Source organism: Gopherus evgoodei, chromosome 8 (genome assembly GCF_007399415.2).
Source record: "Gopherus evgoodei ecotype Sinaloan lineage chromosome 8, rGopEvg1_v1.p, whole genome shotgun sequence".
Lineage (NCBI taxonomy): Eukaryota > Metazoa > Chordata > Testudines > Testudinidae > Gopherus > Gopherus evgoodei.
The window spans coordinates 78,434,935-78,456,716 of NC_044329.1; the positions used below are offsets into that span (position 1 = coordinate 78,434,935).

Here is a 21,782-nt window from a genome sequence, read left to right on the forward strand (position 1 = left end):
CAGGTAACCTCTGCTGTGTCTCTTCCTCACTGTGCTGAATTAGCAATACCAGAAGGAATCCTAGCCCCTCATATCAATCATCTTGGGGCTCTCAGCAATATCTCTAGAAGTTCTGCAAGAATTCTGAGAAAGTCCTACCTCTATAAACCTATGTATGAAAGTCAGAACCGGAATCACCCTTCTGTCTACCATCCTGTGTTTTCTGTCTGCATTGTTGGCATGTATGAGTAACTTCTTTCCCCCACCTCCCAGAAAAAAATAATATCCTTTACCTCTAGTATTCTGCACTGCACTCAGCGTACATGTTTATCAACAGTTGTACATTGTTTTGAACTGTTATTGTTATCACTAAATATTTCAATTATATCTCACAAAGTTAAAAAATAAATAGAATAAATATTATTGTTAAAAGTATTTTCATCAACTGAAGACATTCTGGGATTCATTTGTAAATGAATTACAGTTATTCACCAGTCATTCCCCCCAATCAAATTTTATACAGAGACAGACAATAGGGTTTTAATTAAAAGTGGCTTTCATGTCACAGCTGTGCTGCCGGTCCACCAGTGTACTTAGATGTTGGGGTAATCTGGTAATCCAAGCACGATAAAGATAATAGGATTTCAAAGATAATTTAGAGTCTGTGAAAGCTAATAAAAAGACTCATTTTCTATGCTAACCTAGGTCCCCAAACAGTCAGTCAGTAAAATGCAGTAGTAAATTGAAACATGTTGCTATGTGATTCATGCTATCTTTGTAACACAAAAGATCCCAATATAGAACCCTGGAAGGGCTGAGTTGACAAACAACAAACTGAAAGAAACATACAGCAAAATTACTCTTTTAGTTTTAATAGGCCTGAAAACCTATCTGGGAGAGAAATCAGCTGCTGCTCAAAACTTAATAATAGGTTTAGTGCGTCACTCTGAATACAATGGATTTTTCTAAGTTAGCACCTCCAGTCACTTTTCCACTTACTGTTTTACAGTTTCTGGAGGTTCCACTTCATGGCCATCTTTATGCTCTTTCCCCAGTTTCTGAGCTAAATACTATAGACTGATTCAGAGTGCCTGACTTATGTCCCATCAAAGTCAATGGGACTACTCATATGCTTACCTAGACATGTGCTTACTTACCTTGCTGAACTGGGAGTTAAGTTGTCAGATGGCTTAATTATTACCTATGTTATCTACTATCTAGAGTTAGTATTTTTAATAATAATACTTACTATTTACATGGGGCTTTTTGTCTTTACAGCAGAGGGTATCATCATTCTCATTTTACAAATGAGAAAATTGAGGCAGAGAGAGGAAAAGTCTCCATAGCTACAGAATTGGTCAAGTGGCAGAGCTGGGGGTAGATCATAGGTTTCCTGATTCCCAATCCTGTACTTTAACTGGTTCTTAGAGAGGAACATAAAGTGTTGTGTGGGAGTCTCGAATAAAGCAGGAAAACTTGGAAATAGGAGATTATTCTCCCTTCTACAATCATGGCATCTGTGTATCATTTTTTTGCTGTCATAAAAATTTCTCTAACACTACTTCAGAAATCTGCCAGTAAAAGCCCCCGCTATATTACCACCAGTGTATGTTGTCTAGAACCAGAGCTGTAAACACCAGTTGCCTTTGTGTTGCCGTTCTTTTATGTTTGGCAAAAGCTGGACAGGCAGAAGACCAGACTGAGTTTTTTGGTTTTGATATTTTGGGGGGAAGGAGGAGAGGGATCCTATGCCAGTGTTAGCACTAATTTAAAAACCTTTCCCACTTCTCTGTGACTTCACCTTTAGTATCTTCTCCTTTTGGTAAGTGTGTGTGTGGTGAGGGGGAGGGGAGATAAGCATAATAGTTTCATGATCAGAAAGTCCTGCCCCTTCTACTGACATCATTTAATGCATCAACATCTGGGAAATGCTCACATTTGATTTCACACTTTCAAATGAAAAATAGTGCAGTCTTCCTTCTACAGCTTTATGGAACTGTTTCGTTACTGGCATCTGAAATGGGGATTCAGAGAATAAAAATGGGTGCTCTAAATCCAGTAGTGTCTCTCAGGTACTATGATTTTATTTAAAAGAATAAAGATTTGCTAGTTTGTGGCTCTACTTAAAAAATAAATTCTTTGCCGGTGGTCTTGGCGGTGCATTTAAAGTAACTGTAACGATGCAATCTGTCTTTTATGATCCGAGAGTTGAGATGCCCAACTTCATAAAATATACCACAATAGATTGGAATGTTATGAGCCCCACCTGCCAACACTAAAGTGGAGCAAATTCCAAAGAATTACCTTGTTATGCTCCACAGACAAAAGACAAAATAACAAAGGGGAAAGGAAACATATGTGATCTAAAGGCTTTCCTCCAAACTACAATGCTGATTTTCCACCCCCCTTCTTTTAAAGACGTTTATGTAAAATTGAAGCATTCTAAACCTTCATAAATAATTCTCTGAGTTATGCAGCAGCCTATTTTGATAAATTAATTCTGATTTTGCAGAGACTGGGGAGATGGGAGAAGATAACTGTTCAACTTCAGTTATTCAGAACTCATGTCATTCAAAATGGGGTCATGTCCCCTGGTGACTGTTAATTACATTAAGTAGTCTCTTCATTATCCAAAATCTTTACAGTCCATAATTTTTCATGTCCCCCCAATCAAGTTTGAACTGTATCTCCCTTCATTAATGTAAGTGAAAATAGTATTTTAACTTTTTTTCTTCTAAGAGTCTTAGCTTGTGATATTTTCCATTTCTGAAAATGTAATAAATGAAAAGAAATCCTTTTTTATTGTTAAAAATATCCATCAGCATGGATCCCAAATTAAATGTGAAAAATCTTCACCATTCCGTGTGTGTTGAGAAAAGTGCACATTTTGTTCATCGCAACTCTGGCTTTTTTAAGAAAAACATTTTTTAATCTGCATGAAGTTACATTGACCCAAGTGCTGCTACATCATATGTTGTTATAATCATATAATTAGCCAAATGTCTTTAAGACTGGTTAACTAGTTTTAATGACAGTGTGAAATCCTTCCTTCTTCAGTGACAGGATTTATCATTGAAAACGGACTTCACATAATGTATAAATATTTTCCTAAACCTGCTGTTATTTAGCCCACAATAACAGAAGGCATCAAAGTGGCTCAAGGAGAATTTAATTTACTATGGAGTAATATCTCTCTACAGCACGTTCTCTTTCTCTGGGATTTGCTACAGGACTTACTACATTTTACAGAAGTTGATCTTAGGAAAATGGGAATTGAGAACCAAATCCACCGAACGCACATCCTTTCCAATATCCTGCTGCTTCAGGAGGCAGAAAGAAAAAGAGGTAAGAAGTCTGCCATGTTGTTTCCTAGAGGTTTGGAAAACGGATTAACGTTACTTTCCAATCATGGAGTGTTGATCCAGCCTAGCATACAACTTTGTGATGAGGCCCACAAGATTACAGTATTCAGACTGTAACAAGAATGGCTGATGGTTTAGTTACTTGTGGGATACTTGGGAGAGAAGATAGGGATCATTAACCCATTCTCATTTTGGTGTTTGTCAATAGAGGTCTCCATATGTGTCACTTTCTAGCACTCAGTCTTGATCATAAGAACAAATCATGATTTTAGCAGATAGTATGATTGCCAAAAGGCTGATGAGTCCCTTTTCCTCATTTGGAAAGACTGTAACCAAAAAGCCAAGATGAAGCTGTGTTCTGCTTAAATTACTTCATGCTTATGAGAAAAGAGGAAGTGAGCAGGGAGTGTTTGGTCTAAAGGGAAAATGGATAACAGAGGCACTTTCCTCTCTCCTTTTCTATATGGGTCCCTGTTCTGAACTGTTAGGATTTAATTAAAATACCTTCTTTTTTTTTTTTTATTATGAAACAAGTCCCTTTCCCAATTAAGCACCAAAGTTCTGCTCAGAGGGGCTCATTACAGCTGTTCTAGTATGGCAACTCTTCAAAATGTTCTCCTCTGAGTGAGAACTCAGTACAATGATACTATTTAGTCTTGATACATTGAAGAGGATCTTTCAAGAAATATTACTCTAGATAACAAGATCTAATTATGATATAGTCTGCCCAATAATTATAAAGTATCCTGGGCAAAGGCTGGCACAGACTGCACAGAAGCCAACATTTTACTCTGACAATGTTCCTGCCTTTCATTCATTTCAGATGAGGTGAGAAGACATGGTTGGGACTAGAACCATGTGTAGTGATACTATTCATAAATATTCTGTGTTGACGTACGCTAATCTTCTGTGTTTGGAACTGATATTCTTTGTGTCAGGGTTGGAAAAACAATTGTATGCTCATGCAACCATGTAATTTTTTCTGATTTTTTTTTAAATCAATTATAGAAAAACTTACATAATTCTGAAGAGGTCAAGTAGGGTAGTTTAACTTCCATAAATCAGAGTATACGAGTCATTAAAATGTAAACTCAGTATCTCATTCTTGTAATCTATATTGTGAATATAACAGGAAACTACAAAACTTGATTATTGCAATGAGACTAGGAGATGTTTTGAGTGAAACCCACTTTCATTTACTTGTGAAGACTGGAATCTTGTTGCCTTCCAGTGGTGAATGGGTGGTTATTCACACTAGAAAATAAATGTATAATCAAAGGTGCTGCTAAGCTTTTCAGTCACCCACTGAATTGGTTTATAGACATTTTATATCAGTTCAACCAACTCAACAGATCTGCCAAAAATCCAATAAAATAACCATCACTGTTCCTTAATTGCAAACTCATAGGTGAGCGGATAAAACAGGGAAAGGAGGCTTATCTCACAAGAATCGTACCAAACAAATGAAAATGTTTGTATCTGTAACTTCAGTGCCAATGAAGGATCAACAAACACAAAAACGTTTCTGAAGAATGTGGATAAGAACTTTAAAAAATAAAACATTTACTGTTAGCAGAGTCCTTGGAGATAAGGAAAATATGAAAAATAAAGACTCGGGCAATGAAGCCTTTAATGACATAACAGTTTGCAAATAGTCTTTCTACACAGTGTTGTTTTTCTGACTTCACAGCAATAATATTCCTGTTGAGACTGTATAGCTTCAAATGTGTAGGGCTAAATTCATCTGCAGTGTAACTCCAATGGCTTCAATAGAATCACAGCAGAGATGAATTTGAACCAAGAATTTTATTCCTGAATTACAGCATATATTTTATGTCATCTAGACATATCATTCCATTACCCTGAAAGCTGTATCACTTGGCTGGTTTGGTAATGAAGTGCTGGAGTTTCCTGAGCTGAGTTCTAATGAAAATGTCAGTAGTTCATTGTTCTGGAAAATAAAGAATTTTGGGTGCTATTTTCCCCCTCAGTTTCTCTTTTTAGCTAATGAACAATTGTGTGTAACTAAAATATTTATTCATTTCAGAGCGGTGCCAAATTTCATCCCATGAGTTACTGTGTTGTCTTCAATAGACTTATCCCAGAGATGGTCCATTATGTTAAAAAAACCTCTGAGAACACTGTGAAACAGATCAGTTCTGTCAGTTAAACGTGACTGCAGACTGTTTTGTTTTCACAATAGGGACTAATGGCTGTTATCTAGTCTCCAGCCTATTATGAAGTGTTTTTGTTTTGTGTCTGTCTTTGACAAAGTGCTGTGTCTAGGAGCAAGAGTACCTAATCATTTACACTGAAAACACTTGTTTTTCAGCACTGAACTGTACTGAAGTCAGACACTGAAGCATTAGTGTTTTCTTTACTTTCCACTCTTAAATAAATGTGCATTTCTCAGCAAAAATTATACCACTGCATTAGTAAAAGATACTTTTTCACTCTGTCTTAATTTGAATTTTTAAAACAACCCAGATTAGCACTAAACTTTTTGTTCAGGAGTTTTCTGTGGAGTACAAGGCAGAAGCTATTTTAACTTGCAAACACTCTCAAAAGATGTTAGGTGTTATTGAAGATACACAGGTATGTCTTAATGGTGATTTTTTTCATCTCTAAAAATGTCTGGTTAAATAGACAGGTGGAGGATTTTTCCACACCTCTGCAAACTCTGTTGTTAAATACAAAAGCATGTCTGCCATTTGTGTGCTTCCTGATTCTACCTCCCAGAAGTATTTGACTTCTGTTTCTCCCCTGCTGATAATAGCTTCTCTTAATTAATTAGCCTTTTATAGTTGGTATGGGTACTTCCACTTTTTCATGTTCTCTGTATGTATAAATATCTTCTGTCTGTGTGTTCCATTCTATGCATCCGATGAAGTGGGTTTTAGCCCACGAAAGCTTATGCTCAAATACATTTGTTAGTCTCTAAGGTGCCACAAGTACTCCTATTCTTTTTGCTGATACAGACTAACATGGAGGCTACTTCGAAACTTGTTTCCTATGAGTATTTAATCCATCCTAGATGAAATTAGAATGAGGCATCATATATTTTGAATCAGTAACTAAGATCCTTTCAATATGCTCTTTGGTTCTGTCTACATGTGGCCATATTCTCTGCTGCAGTCTGGCTCTTTTTTTTGCTGTTTAGGTAGTGCAAAGAAGCCAAAAACCAATGAAATCTCCCCCATGCCAGGGCAACCCTCACCTTGGAGAGTCCATATTGGGCCTGGAGCCAACATAGGGTATGTCTACTCTAGAAATGTAGGTTGACCTATTTGAGGTTGACTTATAGCCCCTGCAGTAATCACTGCGGTGGTGCATGTCCACACTACGTTCCTTGGGTCGGTGGTGTGCATCTCAACAAGGAGCACTTCCACTGACCTAAGAGCCTGGTCTCTCAGCTCCACTAGCAGCTCCCTGCCAGGAGCCCGACTGCTCCAAAGGCTCTTGGGGTTTCAGCGGGCTGCCCCTACCCTCCCTTCCCTGTTTACCACCAGGAGCAAGGGAAGCCACCTGGTGCTTCCCCCCATCCCATTCCGGCTTTTCAGCCCATCCGCCACTCCCTGCCAGAAACCATGCAGCCTTGTCAATTTCATGACTCACCAAGTTGTGAAACTAACACAATTGCCCCCTTCCCAGCTGGGAGTGGGGGCATGAGTACTGCCAGGGCTTTTCGAGGGTGGCTCCCAGCTGGGCGGGGCAGGGGGGGAAGAGAGAGAAAGAGAGAGAGAAAGAGTGTTTATGTGTGTGTGTAAAACTACGAGGGCTTCTCGCCCCAGTTCCCAGTGGGGGGAAGCTGCCAGGGCTTCTTGCCCATAGTTCCCAGCTGGGAGTGGGGTCCAGCCACCCAGTTCTCTAGGGGAATGGGTACCAGTGAAATTGACAAGACAGGCAACAGCGAATGTAAGGGAGGCAGTGTCTACATAGTTACTGTGTTGCCCTAACTATACCAACATAAGCCTTACACCTCTCATGGAGATGGAGTTGTTATGTCAATGTAGTACGGCACTTACATCAGCAGGAGGAAGGCTGTAGTGTAGACACTGACATAATTAGGTCAACATACGCTGCCTTATGTCAACTAACAGAGTAGTGTAGACAGCCCTGATAGTCAGTTCCTACACCCATGCAGATTAATTCCTCCTGGAGTGCAGCCCGAGCAGGAGAGGCGCGAGGCTGCCTGGCAGTGGCAGGGAAGTTTATCGGTTTGGGGGATCCTGGCTGGCAGACAGGGGCGAGGAGCCAGCTGGGGTACCCCGCCTAGGACAAGTCTCACCCCTGCAGCCCCTCTCTGCTGTGTGTCTCCGGCGGGCGGCCCACGCCCCCGGGCTGTGCTGCCCACCTGGGCCATGCCCACTCCACACTGCCCCCAGACCCACCGCGCTGCCCTGTGGGCTGCAAGGCTGGAGCAACCTCCACGCTGCACTGCAGCGCTCCCAGCCCTGGCCAGCCATGGCCCATGTGCCCAGGCTGCTGCACAGAGGCATCTCCTCCCCAGGCCCAGCTCGGGATCCAATGGGGCAGTGAGGGGGCAGAGCAGGTGGCGGGGATTTGGGGAGGGATCCAATGGGGAAAGGAGGGGACAGAGTCAGAGCGGGGATGGGGCGAGAGCCCCTCCGGGCTCTGCCTGTGCGCCGGAGCGAAGGGAAAAATTGTTTGTCCAGTGTCCCGACTGAGCATCGGTTGGGACACATGACAAACAAGCAAATATCGGGACAGTCCCGATAAAATCGGGACATCTGGTCACTCTAATCTCAATAGAGCATGAGCTGACCCAGACTGTGGACCTTCAGGAAGCAGTTCAAATCTTTGCAACCAAAAAGGCACGGAAAACACCACTTTGATTATTCAAACAGATTAAAATGCCAGTGTTTACTATGCAGACAAGAAAAGTTACACTTGCTGTTCAGGCATTTGAAAGTTAAGTGTTACTTAAAAATTTTTAACAAAGCATTTTAAGTTGTTAGTTCGCCTTTACTGGGGTAGGTAGCAGAGCAGTACCATGAGAGGAGTAGAACAGGAAGAAGGCAGAATTGACACCTTTCAAAGTTTTGGCCCAAGCGAGGGGGTATGGAGGTGTCATTTGAGCTCCCCACCTCAGGTGCCAAAATGTTGTGGGCCAGCCTTGAGACCAAACCGTGCTTCAGTTGTGTTGGGGAGGTCTACTGTATTTTAAACATGTCCTGAAGTGTGATGGGAATGTCACTATAGAAAGGGGAATGTAAATATTAAATGTAAATTTCTGGTTTGAGATAACTTTTAGGTTTTACTAGCATTAAAAGCTATTAACTTAAGAATTCATTGGTACCTTGATTGTCATGAACCTAAACATTGTGCTGTTTGTATATAGATGAAATTGGACAGTAGCCATAAGAATAGAAAATAAAGTGACCAGTATCAAAAAGTAGAAAGAGAATTTCTTTTGCAGAATTCCAAAAAGTTAACACTTCATTTTTCAGTGCAATTCCAATTTAGCTGAATTCTGATTAACAAGAATTTGTGGCTTAAACCTACTTCATTTATATCTGAGGAATTTTGTAGAAATAAAATATAATTTTATCAAAATATTTTCTTGCCCAAAAAGGGAATATTTAAATCTTTATCTTTGAGAGACTGGCTATGTAATATGTCTTGATATTTTTAGTTTGTTTGTATACATTTTCCTAGAGAGAATGAGAGATGGAGAGAAAGAGTTTGCCGTTTTAATGGGATCTACGTTTAGATATTTTATGGATCCATTAGCCTAGTCTGTGTGGTTTAAAAAACAAAGGCCAATGTTGCTATATTTAAACAAATATAAGCATCATCTAGTTTATTGCCATTCAATATAAAAGGAGATCAACAAGCTGATGTGCAATTAACATGCACTATCTTCCTGTTTCAGGTTTGGAAAGCTGTTTTTACTTATAAATTTATTTATAAGTAACTTTGTGCTACTGTTGAATTTCTTTTCCTTTTGCAGTGGTGTCAAGTTAAGTGCACTGTTTTTTCTTTCTGATCTTCTGCTCCTTCATTCATGGTGCAAGGCAGAGCAGGCCTAAGATTTGTGCTATTAAGAAGGGTAATGGGAGAGCAATAAAGTACTTGCCTCTCATGTGTTAACTCTAGGTACCTGCAAGCACAAAAGGGCTTCATCCCCTAGAAAACAGTCTCTAGCAGTCACATGTTCCAGCACTATAATCTTCCACACTGTATATAGACTATACTGTAGTGAGACAAGCAATGCAGATATAGTGCAGTATTTTTTTTTAAATCCATCCTCAACTAGGCTAGTAAATAACCATATATAAAGAGGTACCTGAGGGCTTGTCTACATCACAAAGTTGCAGCGCTGGTGAGGGGGTTACAGCGCTGCAACTTAGGAGGTGTACACATCTGCAGGGCATCACCAGCGCTGCAACTCCCTGTTTGCAGCGCTGGCCGTACTCCTGTTTTGTCTCGGGTGTAGAGGATCCAGCGCTGGTGATCCAGCGCTTTTCTTGACCTCCGTGGAATAAGCAGGTATCCCAGCATACCTGAGGAAGCCTCTCTGGTAATCAAGCAGGTCTCCTTCCCCGGTTTGCTCTCGCGTTCCCCGAACCCCCGAGCAAGCAGGTCTCCTTCCCTGCGGTTTGCAGGGGGGTTCGGGGAACGCGAGAGCAAACCACGGGGAAGCTGGTCTCCTTCCCCGGTTTGCTCTCGCGTTCCCCAAACCCCCCTTGAAGCCGCTCAACAGCGCTGCAGTGTGGCCACATCTAACACCACTTGCAGCGCTGGTTGCTGTAAGTGTGGCCACTCTGCAGCGCTGGCCCTATACAGCTGTACTAATACAGCTGTAACAACCAGCGCTGCAAAATTGTAGATGTAGACATACCCTTAGTCTTTAGCAAAGAGTTATCAGAGAGCCAAAGTGATTAACAAAAGAGCCTACTTGGTCCTGCTGTTGAACACAAGTCACTCTCAAACGATCAGCTTTTGCCCACTGTGTCTCTTCTGCTTTCCTTAAAATCCTTGGAATCACAGCCAGACTTCTCAGTTCAGTAGTATTCACTGTCTGCTTTGCAGATTCCAGACTGGAGCCAAAGTATTCTGGTACATTTGCCAATAGACGGAGGCTGCTTTGAACACTTCCTTTAGCATAACAGTTAGGGATGACTCAACACCTGTGTGGTCTTTGTCTTTCTGCTTTCCTTCACAAGTTCAAGGGTTGGAAAGTTTTCTCCCACTTTTTCCCAGTTTTAAATGAGGAGCTCAAAAATGTAGATGCAATTACAAATTTATAAACATACAGGTCTGGCTTTTATGTGCCACATGAGCCCTCGGGCAGTCTCAGATCCCAAAAGCAGCTGAGCTTAAAACTACAACCCAGTCCTTTGAAAGTTCAAACTTTTGTTTATTCTTACTGTTTCTGTCTGGCTCCCTATTTATCCTAGAGCTCTATGTCAGTCAGAAGGTGAATAAAAAACATCTTCAGCATGTGTCTCACACTGAGGCTGTTACTTCATGACTTTCATTTGAGATGTCACACAGAAATTGGAAAAACCATTCGTTTCCATGTAGCAGGGGCCACTGTCACAAAACTACTGTTGCTGTAAAGAAGGGCACTGTGAAGACAGTTCCACCTACTCTTCCCCTCTCAAGCAGGGGGAGGTTTGAAAACCATCCCATAATGTCATCTTTGCTCCCCTTCATTGGTTCACGACTTCTCTTTGGGGGTGGGGGGATGGGGAAGTTGATAGATATGCAAATAAAACTGATTTCTCTTCAGAGATATGGGGACTTTCATTACTTCATTTTCCACTTTCATTAACACTGTTGCCACTATAATGAGAGAAATAGAGTGGAATGGAACAGAGGAATAGAGACAAAAGGGAATAGAATTTATTTTCTTTAAACATGGCCCAGGGCTCCCTTTCATGCAACTCTCTCCCCAAACCACAGTGTCTTCCTTCTCGTCTAATGTGTGTGTGTTACCAAAAAGCCCCAACAAATCTGTTAATACAATGTTAGAGATGCACGGTTAAAAGATCTGGATCCCCATTCACACTTCTGAAGTGGTACTGGGAAAAGTTTTGTCCAATCTACACTAGCACTTAAACAGCTTTCAGCACTGGCTCAGGGGGACACCATTGTTGCCAACCTGTGTCAGCAGCTGATGAGTTTCCTAGTCTAGCCTGGACTAACAAACTGGGAAATGTTAATGATAAGTTGGTGATTCATCTTTCCAACATTTAATTACCTCCAGTGATTTTAGTTTCTGTGGGAAACTCTCTAACTCCCTCTTACATCTTTTGAAACACAGGAATTCTCATACAAGACCAGGCCAGAGCTTCATCTTATCCAGTTTCCAACAGTATCCAGTACAGGTTAACCCTGAAGAACGTGCATTAAACCCTGCAGCAGGCAGTTTTGAGAGAATCTGCCTGTCACAGTTCCTTAGGTAACTGCACCTCTGACTCCTTTGTGGCCTTCTCAACAGCACTGTATGGTACTGACATCTCAGGTCTCTAGCTGTCACCTTTCTTGGGGCAGAGTTCAGGGACTCTCCTCCTAGACCAGGAATTTAGGCTGCAGTTCCTCCTTCAAAGCACTTTGATCACATCAGCAAGTCTGACTTTAGCTCAGCGCCTGCAGTCTTGTTCTCTCAGGGCCAAGGACAGGGTTAACCAGTGACCAGCCAGCCTTCATAAAGCAAAGTTTTGCTTATTCAAAACAAAGCACTACAGAGAAAACATACATTAAAAACAATAAACAGATAATTTACAGGAATTAGCTTACCAAGGAGTCATCCATTTTCCACATGGAGACCCAAACAGGAACAAAGTACTTTAGGACTTTTCCACATGATCTGGCCCTCTTGGTCATAGTGTCATGTCAGTTCTTTGATTGTGTGAGAGTGACCTCTCTTCCTCAGTCAGGATGGTCGCTGTTATACAGCGTGTTCTTTGTTTGACCCCCTCTTAAACCAGATCAAACTACTATATGCCTTTTCCCCTAGGGAGTCTGACTTATCCAGACTTGCTGCCTGCCTGGGGGTTTGCCTTAAGTATCTCCAGTGATTTTAGTTCTGCGGGATACTGTTTAGCTCCCTCCATGAAGGCATCTATACTTACAATCTTTATAGCATTGATGCAATAATCATTGGATCTTCCAGATGTTCATAATATCTGTCACACTGACCACAAAGAGAATTTCTTCCTAAACTTTCTAGCTGCTTCTTTACCGAAGGCCCATTTGTGTGAGGTGCTGAGTGCCCTCAGCTCCCATGGACTTTGGTGAGAGCTGAGGAAGCACAGCACTCGACCAGTTTAGGCCCTTTTTCTCTTAAATAACTCATCATTAAAGGGTGCTGGCAATTTCCCTTTAAAGGCACAGTACCAAATAAGCACTAGGATGGCACAGATGTATCACGGGACAAGTATTATAAAAGTCACACAGACCTTGTTTCCTATTCCCAACTGCTGTGACAGGAAGTAGGGCAGTTAGTCATCCCTTAATTAGGTTGATTTTATATTATTTTATGGCTTAAGATCTTGACATGAACTATGTGAACTGAAGGCAGTCAGTGCAGCTGACAGAGCTTCAGCATCAGATCTAGTGCCAGACCCAATGGTCCTCAAGAAGGCAAAACTCCCATTGAAACCCCTATATGTAAGACTCTGAAAGTCTATGCATAAATCTCTTCCTGCATCCTACTATAATGACATCCCTCGCTGAACATTTGCCAGTCAAAAGCCTTCAGCTTTCTCTGAAAATGGAATAAAACTAGCAGGAAAGGAATATAATGACTCATACCAGAGTATTCTTAGCATATGTAATAATGTCAAGTCACTAGCCCCATTACTTAGCACCCAACCATGTTGTGAAGTAAATCTATACTCATTGCCTAGTTCTTATTCATAAAAACATGACAATTTTTAAAAACCCTGAGTTATTCATTTATAAATTACACTGCCTGGAAATTTGCAGGACAGTTAAATCTATCAGTAGAGACCAGTTCACATCCTAAAACTGATTTAATTCTGTGGCATATTTTTATACATTTTCCATGAAACAGTAGCAGAATTGGTCCAGTCAGAGCAGCAAGAAATGTTCCCCTGTGCTGTGAGGAAAATATTTGTACTTCCCTAGCATCTTCCATCTGATACTCTTATAAAGTGCTATAATAGACAAATCTTCACGACACTTCAGTGAGGTAGGTAGTTTAGAGTAGTAAATGGAAGTGTAGGAAGGTTAAATGACTTCTTACAAGGTGACACAGAGCTACACCTATAACCCAGTTCTCCTGACTCCAAGTCCTGCACCCTTGCCATAAGCCTGTCTCTCATGACCTGCAATGATGAGTGTGCTAGTTAAGGATTGCTATCTGAACTATGTAATATGTTTGCAGTGAACCCTCAGAGCATCCAAATCTTATCTGCTTTCTTGTTTCATCACCAGTTCAAAAGTCAGCTTGGATATGTGAAAAGGTTTTGAAGCCTCTTACGTCAGTTTCTAGGGTGGCTCTGAACTCAGTTTAAGTGAATTTGGGCTGAATTGTGGTTTCATGTTGACACCAGGCAAAACTCAGCATTTCTGACCTAATTTTCTGCGAGTTCCTTGGGTTCGCTGAAACCTGAAATTCAAGAACTGAGAACTCACAATGATCAAAAGTGTTGAAAAACATTGCAGTGAAACCCAGTAAACCAACACTGGCAAACTTCAAACAGCTCTATCTGGTAGGCTATAAAAAAGTAGTATACTTAAATGTTAGCATTTCACTTCTGAATAGTACATCAGAATCTAGTATATTGGCTACAGATTTATCTGTTGTCCTCTTCTTTTTCCTGATGGTGGCTTCTGTTAAATTCTAGACTCAGATTCTTAGCTGATGTAATTGGAGCTGATTGAGCTACACCAGTTTAAACCAAGGGTATGGCTACACTTGCACTTTCGAGTGTGGTCGCAGCGCCAGCGCTGGGAGAGAGCTCTCCCAGCGCTGCATGTACTTCACATCCTTTATGGGTGTAGCTTGCAGTGCTGGGAGCCACGCTCCCAGCGCTGCAGCACTGTTTACACTGAGGCTTTACAGCACTGTATCTTGCAGCGCTCAGGGGGATGTTTTTTTCACACCCCTGAGCGCGAAAGTTGCAGCGCTGTAAAGCACCAGTGTAGCCATGGCCCAACTAAGAATTTGTCACAATGGGTTCAGTTTTCTCTGAAATCCATGGGAATTTCTGGGGAAATCTGGTGGATTTTGGTTAGGAGCCACTGGCTAAGTCTCTTTTGGATATGCATACACAGCAATTAAATATCTGTTTCTGGCCTGGATCAGCTGGCTTGGGCTCAGGCTGCAGAACTGTAAAGGTTCTGTGTAGATGTTCAGGCTCAGGTGGAGCCCAAGCTCTGGGAGTCTCCCCTCTGCCAGGGTCCAAGAGCTAGAGCTCCAACCTGAGCCCAAATGTCTACACAGCCCTATGAGCCTGTGTCACCTGCTGGTCTTTAATTGCTGTATAGATGTACCCTGTGAATATCTTCTTTAATTAGCTTTAAAGGTGACCTAAGACGACTACTTCTAATTGGGAGTGTGCTCTTTTTACTCTCTTTTTATGGGGTCAGAAGAGGAAGTGTATGTGTCCGTTTGAAAGGTTTATTTTCATCTTTTTTTAACCTTAGAAATATCAGAAATATCAAGTCTGGTCTTTGTCAGTTTTACTGGAGGACCTTCTGGATATCTTAAAGCATGTTTATTGTGAACCTTAGTTGAGGTGGTAGGTATATCAAATATTTTAACAAAGACTTCCTTTTCCAAAAGTGTTAATTAGGCAGTGAAGTTAAATAGATGTAACCAAAACAAATTTAACAGTTTTACTAAAAATCCCTTCCTCTCTCAAAAACTCCTTTCACTGTCTTGAATCATTTGGTGTTATCCTTTCACTAATTCTCAAAAACTGTAGAATCTTCCAGAGTGGACAAGACCTGAATTTCTTATGTAAGAAACAAGCAGAAAAAGAACCTTTACAGAATGTAGGCCTTCTTTATACATATCATAAGAAAGCACAGAAGTACACAAGCCCCCACCTTTTCCCCCTCCTCTGTACGTCACCTTTAAAAGGTATTTTTTTCTGATGTTGGTTCTTTTTATTTTGCCTAATTGACCTAGTGGTTGTGGTCTGTATCACCAGGCCAGAGATCAGCTTCCAGCCAGAGTTGTCTGGTTTTGCTCATGATTGCAAAAGGTTTCCTTCTTCTATTACCCTAGTTTTAAAGGGAGGGTAGTATCAGTATTTTCCAGAAAGATAGCCACATGAAGATGATGAGTTCTACTCATCCATGAATATGGCAAGGATTTCTGTGTGTAAGCCCCAGTGGTGGTTGTGGGTCTTGCCCCTTGTAAAACTGTAGACATTGATAAGAGATTCCAGTGTCATTTGAGCAACTTTGTTCTTTTATATACTTTTGAAGGTCTGAGCTATACTTAGTGTTAGGTTGATATAGCTACAATGCTCAGGAGTGTGAAAAATCCAAACCCCTGGGCGATGTAGTGATGCTGTCATAACACCCAGTGATGCAACTAGGTCAACGGAAGAATGCCTCAGTCAGCCTAGCTACCGTTGCTTTGGGAGGTGGTGGTCCTACACCGATGGAAAAAAACCTTCTGTTGGTGTAGGCTGTGTCTATACCAGTGGTTCTCAGGGCCCAGAAGGTGTTACGTGGGCCACAGGTTGAGAATCGCAGCCCCCCCCGCACGCCCTTCAAAAAAACAAACAAAAAAAACCCTCTACAGTCCCCCGTGCCCAGCACCCCCTGCCAAGGCCCCTCCTAGAGGGGAGGGCACCCCCACCCTCTCACTGCCCAGAGTGCTCCCCCTCCTCACAAACCTGCCCAGAGACTCATTCTCCCACACCCTTCCCCACTATGGCACTCACCAGTGCCCTGCTGGCAGTAGCACTCCAGCAGGCTGCCAGAGGTTGTCTCCTCCTCAGCCAGCCCCACCCCCTTTCAGACCAGAGTGGCAAATTTTGCATTTTTTTAGCACACAGCTGGGCTGCAGCTGTGTGCTAATTGGGCTGCATGTGGCGTATGGGCCTCAAGTTGAGAACTGCTGTTCTGTGCTGTGTGGTTATGTCAACATAGCTACGGCACCATAGTGGTGACAGTATAGTTCCTGTAGTGTAGACAAGCCCAAAGTCTCCCTGCTTTTCTCTTTCTGGCATTTATACTGTTTGTTTCTTGAGTTATGTGGCAATATTAGCAGTGAGCATGTCTTAGGACTGCTCAGGCTTGTAGCTAGGCAAACAAAAGTGAGGATGCTTTGGGAAGGCAATAAAAACATAAATGTAGTAGGCATCCTCCCCCCAGAAAATTGTAACATGTCAAGTGCAATCTTCTGTGTTTTAGAAGGTTCTTAGACAAACAAAACAAAACTCGAAGAAGGAAGCCTATCTATGATTTATTTGGAATTGTAGGAAACAATTTCATGACAAATTATATGGCGTTAAAACACCAACAAACATGTATCAAAAACCTTGGCTCAGAAATACTCATATATACTCTAAAAAGGGCCCACATTGGATTTACGTGGTTCTATTTGTTTTTTATCCTCTCCTCTGTACATGTGGCAGGGACACTAGACTCCACTGTCCACCCCCCAAAAACAATGAAGAGTCCTCAGCCCACCCTCACATTTGAGTTTATATAATATTTTGTTACCAAACTTTCTATTTAAACAAAACCAATTTGAAACCCGCGGATTGGTTTTTGTCCTCCCTCTTTCCCCATGTGACAGTCTTTCCTTTCATGGCTCTTTCCCCTGTGTCCTGTTCTCTTTCGCCCTCTAGGGCCTGATCTACAGCCCATGGAAGTCAATGCAAGTCTTTCAATTGACTTCAATGGATTTTGGATCAGGCTCTAAATCTCTCTCTCCATGTTTTTTTGTGCCTCTGCCTTTCTCCTTTCTCACTCATTTCTTCCATAATCTCCCATTAGCTCCCAGTCACAGCTCTCTTGCTTCCCCTGGTTCCCTTACTTCTGCTTTCTATTCCCTGTCTACCCTTTCCTGTTCTGTTTTCTCCATGCCCCTCTTTAGCCCCTTGCTCAAGCTTTCTTCTCCCACTCCTACCCCATATTCCAATCACTCGCCCCATACTTCCATATTCGCTCTCTTGCCCTAGCTGAGGCTCCCATATCTTTCTTGCCTCCACCGTATTTCTTTCCCATTCTCCCATTGCTCCATCAATGCAGGCAGCCATGTGCCCCAGCCATCATTGAAGGTCTGTAATGTATTATTTCTACCTGTACATTCTGATGTTGGAGGCAGGGTCTGGCTAGAATGGGTTATTTTGTCTTCTGGTGAGGTTAGTGAGATGGATTCCAGTACCTTTAGAATCTTTAATTTTTAAGATCAGGTGTTCTTATCTCAAAGTAAAAAAGAAAAATAAGCTCCTTGGGCCAAATTCATCGAGTTGAAGTCAATAGAGTTACACACTCTTACACCAGGCAGTGATGCTCAGACTGAGGCGTGCAGGCTGCAAATGGCTCTTTAATATCTCCTGCAGCTCTTTGCAGCACATGATATTAAAACACTGATTTAATTATTAACCAATTAGGATGTTTTTACTATGCTATTAATCAATTGTAATTGATGAAATAATACTTGGTCAGTCATTTTGCTGAGAGAATAATATATCAATATATAATATATAGATATAAAACTAAATATTTCCCCTATCATACTGCTTAAATACAAATATAGAGTACTGTAGTAAATGGAACAATGAATTCACACTACTGTGGCTCTTTTGGGCAATGATGATTGCTAACTGGGCTCCTGAACCGCTGAGGTCTGAGTATCACCGCACCAGGACTTAGTCTAGCGCATTTGTTTTAGAGATATGGTCCTGGGTTGTGATGTTCTGATCAAAAGTTGGACCAAGGTCTGAACTTACCAAAAGTTCGGGAGGAAGGTGGGCAGAGCTGAATCAGGTGTCTCAACTCAGGTCCATCTCTAATTTCTTCTTTTATAAAGGCAGTTGTATGGCCAGTAAATAGCAGTTGCTTTATTTTGATTTTTAAGCTATTCATCCAACACTAGCAGAAGCCTGACAGAAAAGATATGGCCCTTAGCAGCAAAACCTTATGGCTGCTGCTATTGTACATTATGCATTGTATTAATAGAATATAGGATAGAGGCCATGTACATTTCTTTCCAGTACCAGATCAGACCACTGCTCCATCCACTCTTGTATCTTGCCTCTGGCAGAAACCACTACCTGATGCTTTATCAGAAGAAGAATTTCTCCATAATGCATCTGGCCTATTGTGCAGTAAGGGGAGGGGATCCTTCCAGTGCCTTTTGGAGCCACGCAGTTTACATTTTGAAGATTAGATTTGATGAGTGTTAGATCAGGTTAGGAGCACTACACTATATGCTGCTAAAATGTAAAGAGAAACCATCAATTTTTTAAAAAATGATACTGTCCATAACCTTTTATTACCTATTACAAACTACACCTCAAGAGAGAAATTGCTTTTCCCCCAAATCTATTTACTCTGTGCATTTAAGAACACTGTGTATACTCAATTTCACAGTTTTACCTGGGGTGTGTGTGTGTGTGTTCTCCACAGTGGAAGGGGAGGGGAAGTGGTGTTGTTTTAAACAGGAAAATGTGATTTGTAAAGCTATCACAATTGGCCAGGGGACTGAAGGATAAGTATTGTACTTGACACTACATTTAACTCATTTTGGGAAATAAACTAGATCCCTTTAATGAAACCTCTGCTGAAGGATCTTTGTTTCCCATAGCTTGTCTGTGGGATAGCTTCTTTAATTTTTGTTCTTTAGGATTTATTTGAAAATTTTACCATAAAATGAGAAAATGAAACTACAGTTTGAAAATAACCTCAGCAGCCTGAGCTGACAAAAAACAAACAAAAATACCAACAACCCCTACGGACAGAAATTGAGTCTTCTCTTAGAACACTGTGCAGAGGTATAAACTGTGCTGAGATACTGAAAGTGATTCCCACCTATGTGCTATCTCTCAGCACAGGTACCTGATTTGATCTTAACTCTTCTGTAACTCATTCAGTGCCCTATCTTCCCTTATTTCCAGCTTGCGGGGGCTTGGCTACTCCTTTCTCATTACAAATATTCCTGACCCTCTCCTCTTCTCTGGAGGAATTCTATTCCCCACTCCAATAGCAAAGACTCCTTTCCTGACTTCCACTCAGCTCTCAAGTTGTCCTGCTATTGTTCTTTCTTCAGAAGAGTACTCAGTCCCAGCCTCTTCCTTTGTCTCTCCATCCCTTAAAGCACTTGTTCTCAGTTAAAGGTTCTTGATGGGAATAGGCTCCATTTATGCTGCAGATTCAGGTCCATGTTTTATTACTATCTTGACAAGCTTCACTTTGGATTTCATTCTGTTGTGATGTGATTTAAATGTAACATTTCATCCAATTTTAGATAGGTCTGATTGAAGACAGATAAATACTCAGGATAATGCATAAAAATAAGCTTCAAGAAAGAGGTTATTCTGAGTTCCTTGCAGAAATTAAATCCACTATCCAGGGATTTCACGTTCACCACCTATACATTATGGCTTAGGCTATGTTTTAGTCATGGGTATTTTTAGTAAAAGTCCTGAACAGATCACAGGCAGCAAACAAAAATTCATGGCTCGTGACCTGTCCATGACTTCTACAATATACCCCTGACTAAATCTTGGAGGGAGTTCTGGATTGTTCTGGATAACTGGAGACAGCACAAAGGATCAGCATCTAACAAAGGAGAAAAAGAGGGATATTGAACTGGAAAAGAGAAGAAATCCAATATGGAATGTGAGCATATCTTTGAAAAAAGTAGCAGTCCCAGAAAGATCTTTCAGGATGAGGGCTGATGTGCCTACCTCTGCATGTAAGCAATAATCCTCTGGTTAGGTCAGTGATAGATTTGAAAGTGACTGTAATAATTTATGAACACTATATGTTCTGTATGCTTGCCTGGTTGTTATAAAGGGTTTAATGTAATACATTAAGTTAATTCAAGAAGAGGCTGTTTGCACATAGGCAGGAAAATAGTATAATGGCTTCACTGAGTTGTCTATCCACCAACACTTAAGGGACAGTGAAAGAGCCATTGGCTTTCAAGTTCCACCTCCAGACACACTGCTGAGTTCAGCTGGTGAGTTTTGGAGAGCCTGACAAAGAAGCTGCAGGAAACTGAGAACAGAAGCTTTTGGCTGGGTTTAGAGAGAGGTCCTTAAGGCCAGCGGGAGAGAGAGAAAAGGGAACAGATTGAGATCCAGAGGTTAGGAGTCTGGGGGCCTGACAGACCTGCCTAGGGCCTTAGGTAAGAAAAGCAAGCATGCAGACCCCTTGTTTTAAAAATCCCCTTTATTTTGTTTGCTTTGTTCTGTGGCTAAATAAATAGTAGTTTGGTTTTGGGTCTTCATAGTTCATTGGTCACAAGCTCCTGAAGGGAAGAACCACAGGTACTGAATCCAGTCGGACCTGCTGTTTAGCATGGTTGATACACAGGGTTCTGTAGTTTAGGTCCTGGTCTGACATGGGAGAATTGCATGATTTCATAAGGGGAAAGGTAAAGGCATGTACTCAGAGAGCAGAAGGGCAGCTAGCCCTGTAAGTGTGACATTAGCAACAACCAGATTTGAACCTAAGACCTCTGGGTCCTAAGCAAAGGCTACAGTTACTTGAGCAAATGCTGGTAGCAGAGTGTAGTTAGCATGTGGCTATTCTCTGTGGATCAGCCCCTTCCACTGGGAAATGTCTGCCCCAACTGTGACAAAATCTGTGGACCCTAGATCAGCTTCATTAGCCACCTGCGGATCCACCAGGGATAACTGGCTATCATTTTATGGAAGACAATAATCCTCAAGCTCCAAGGGATTTCCGACAAGTCACAAAGGAAACAGGCACCCTTGGCCTGAATGTTACATCTAGAGGTGAGAAGCCAATTCACAGGCAATCCCTGGGGTGGGAGGCATGTAAGCTCATGTACCCTCCACTCCAGATTTTTGTTGCACCCCCACAAACTCAGACTGGCTGGGTGACTTGCTGAAGTGAGTTGGGGATGGAGGTGGCGCTCCCTCCCTGAACTCTACCACATGGGGCTGGTCTGAGCCACCTGGTGTCACCACTCACCCCTAGGGTGGCATGCCCCAAAGTTTGAAAACTGCTGTGAGGTGGTCATGTGCCTCCCAGAACCTTTAGACTGCCCTCCCCCACTGTGAACAGTTACGTGTTGTCCCTGGAAGGCGTGTTGCTGTGTTATGAACAGCCTAGCACTGGAAGTGAACAACAGGAGGGGGCTTCAGTGATCAAGGCATGAAATCAGTGATTCAGCAGAGTGAGAGTTAAGATAGTGGTAGCTTCAGGTGATGTTGCAGATGTGGTGGTAAGTGAACTCTCAAAGTGGTGCAAGGTGCAAAGGAATTCCCTCAGCATGAGGAG

At 41.8% G+C, this 21,782-nt stretch overlaps 1 protein-coding gene across 1 annotated transcript in view; it reads left to right on the forward strand.

The window, feature by feature from the left end:
- BCAR3 (BCAR3 adaptor protein, NSP family member) overlaps positions 1-21,782 on the forward strand; it is a 130,241-nt gene that overhangs the window by 3,120 nt on the left and 105,339 nt on the right. The window contains exon 3 of the mRNA XM_030573728.1: positions 3,210-3,324. Within this exon, the coding sequence (XP_030429588.1) occupies positions 3,210-3,324 (115 nt within the window). The remainder of the gene's footprint in view (positions 1-3,209; positions 3,325-21,782) is intronic.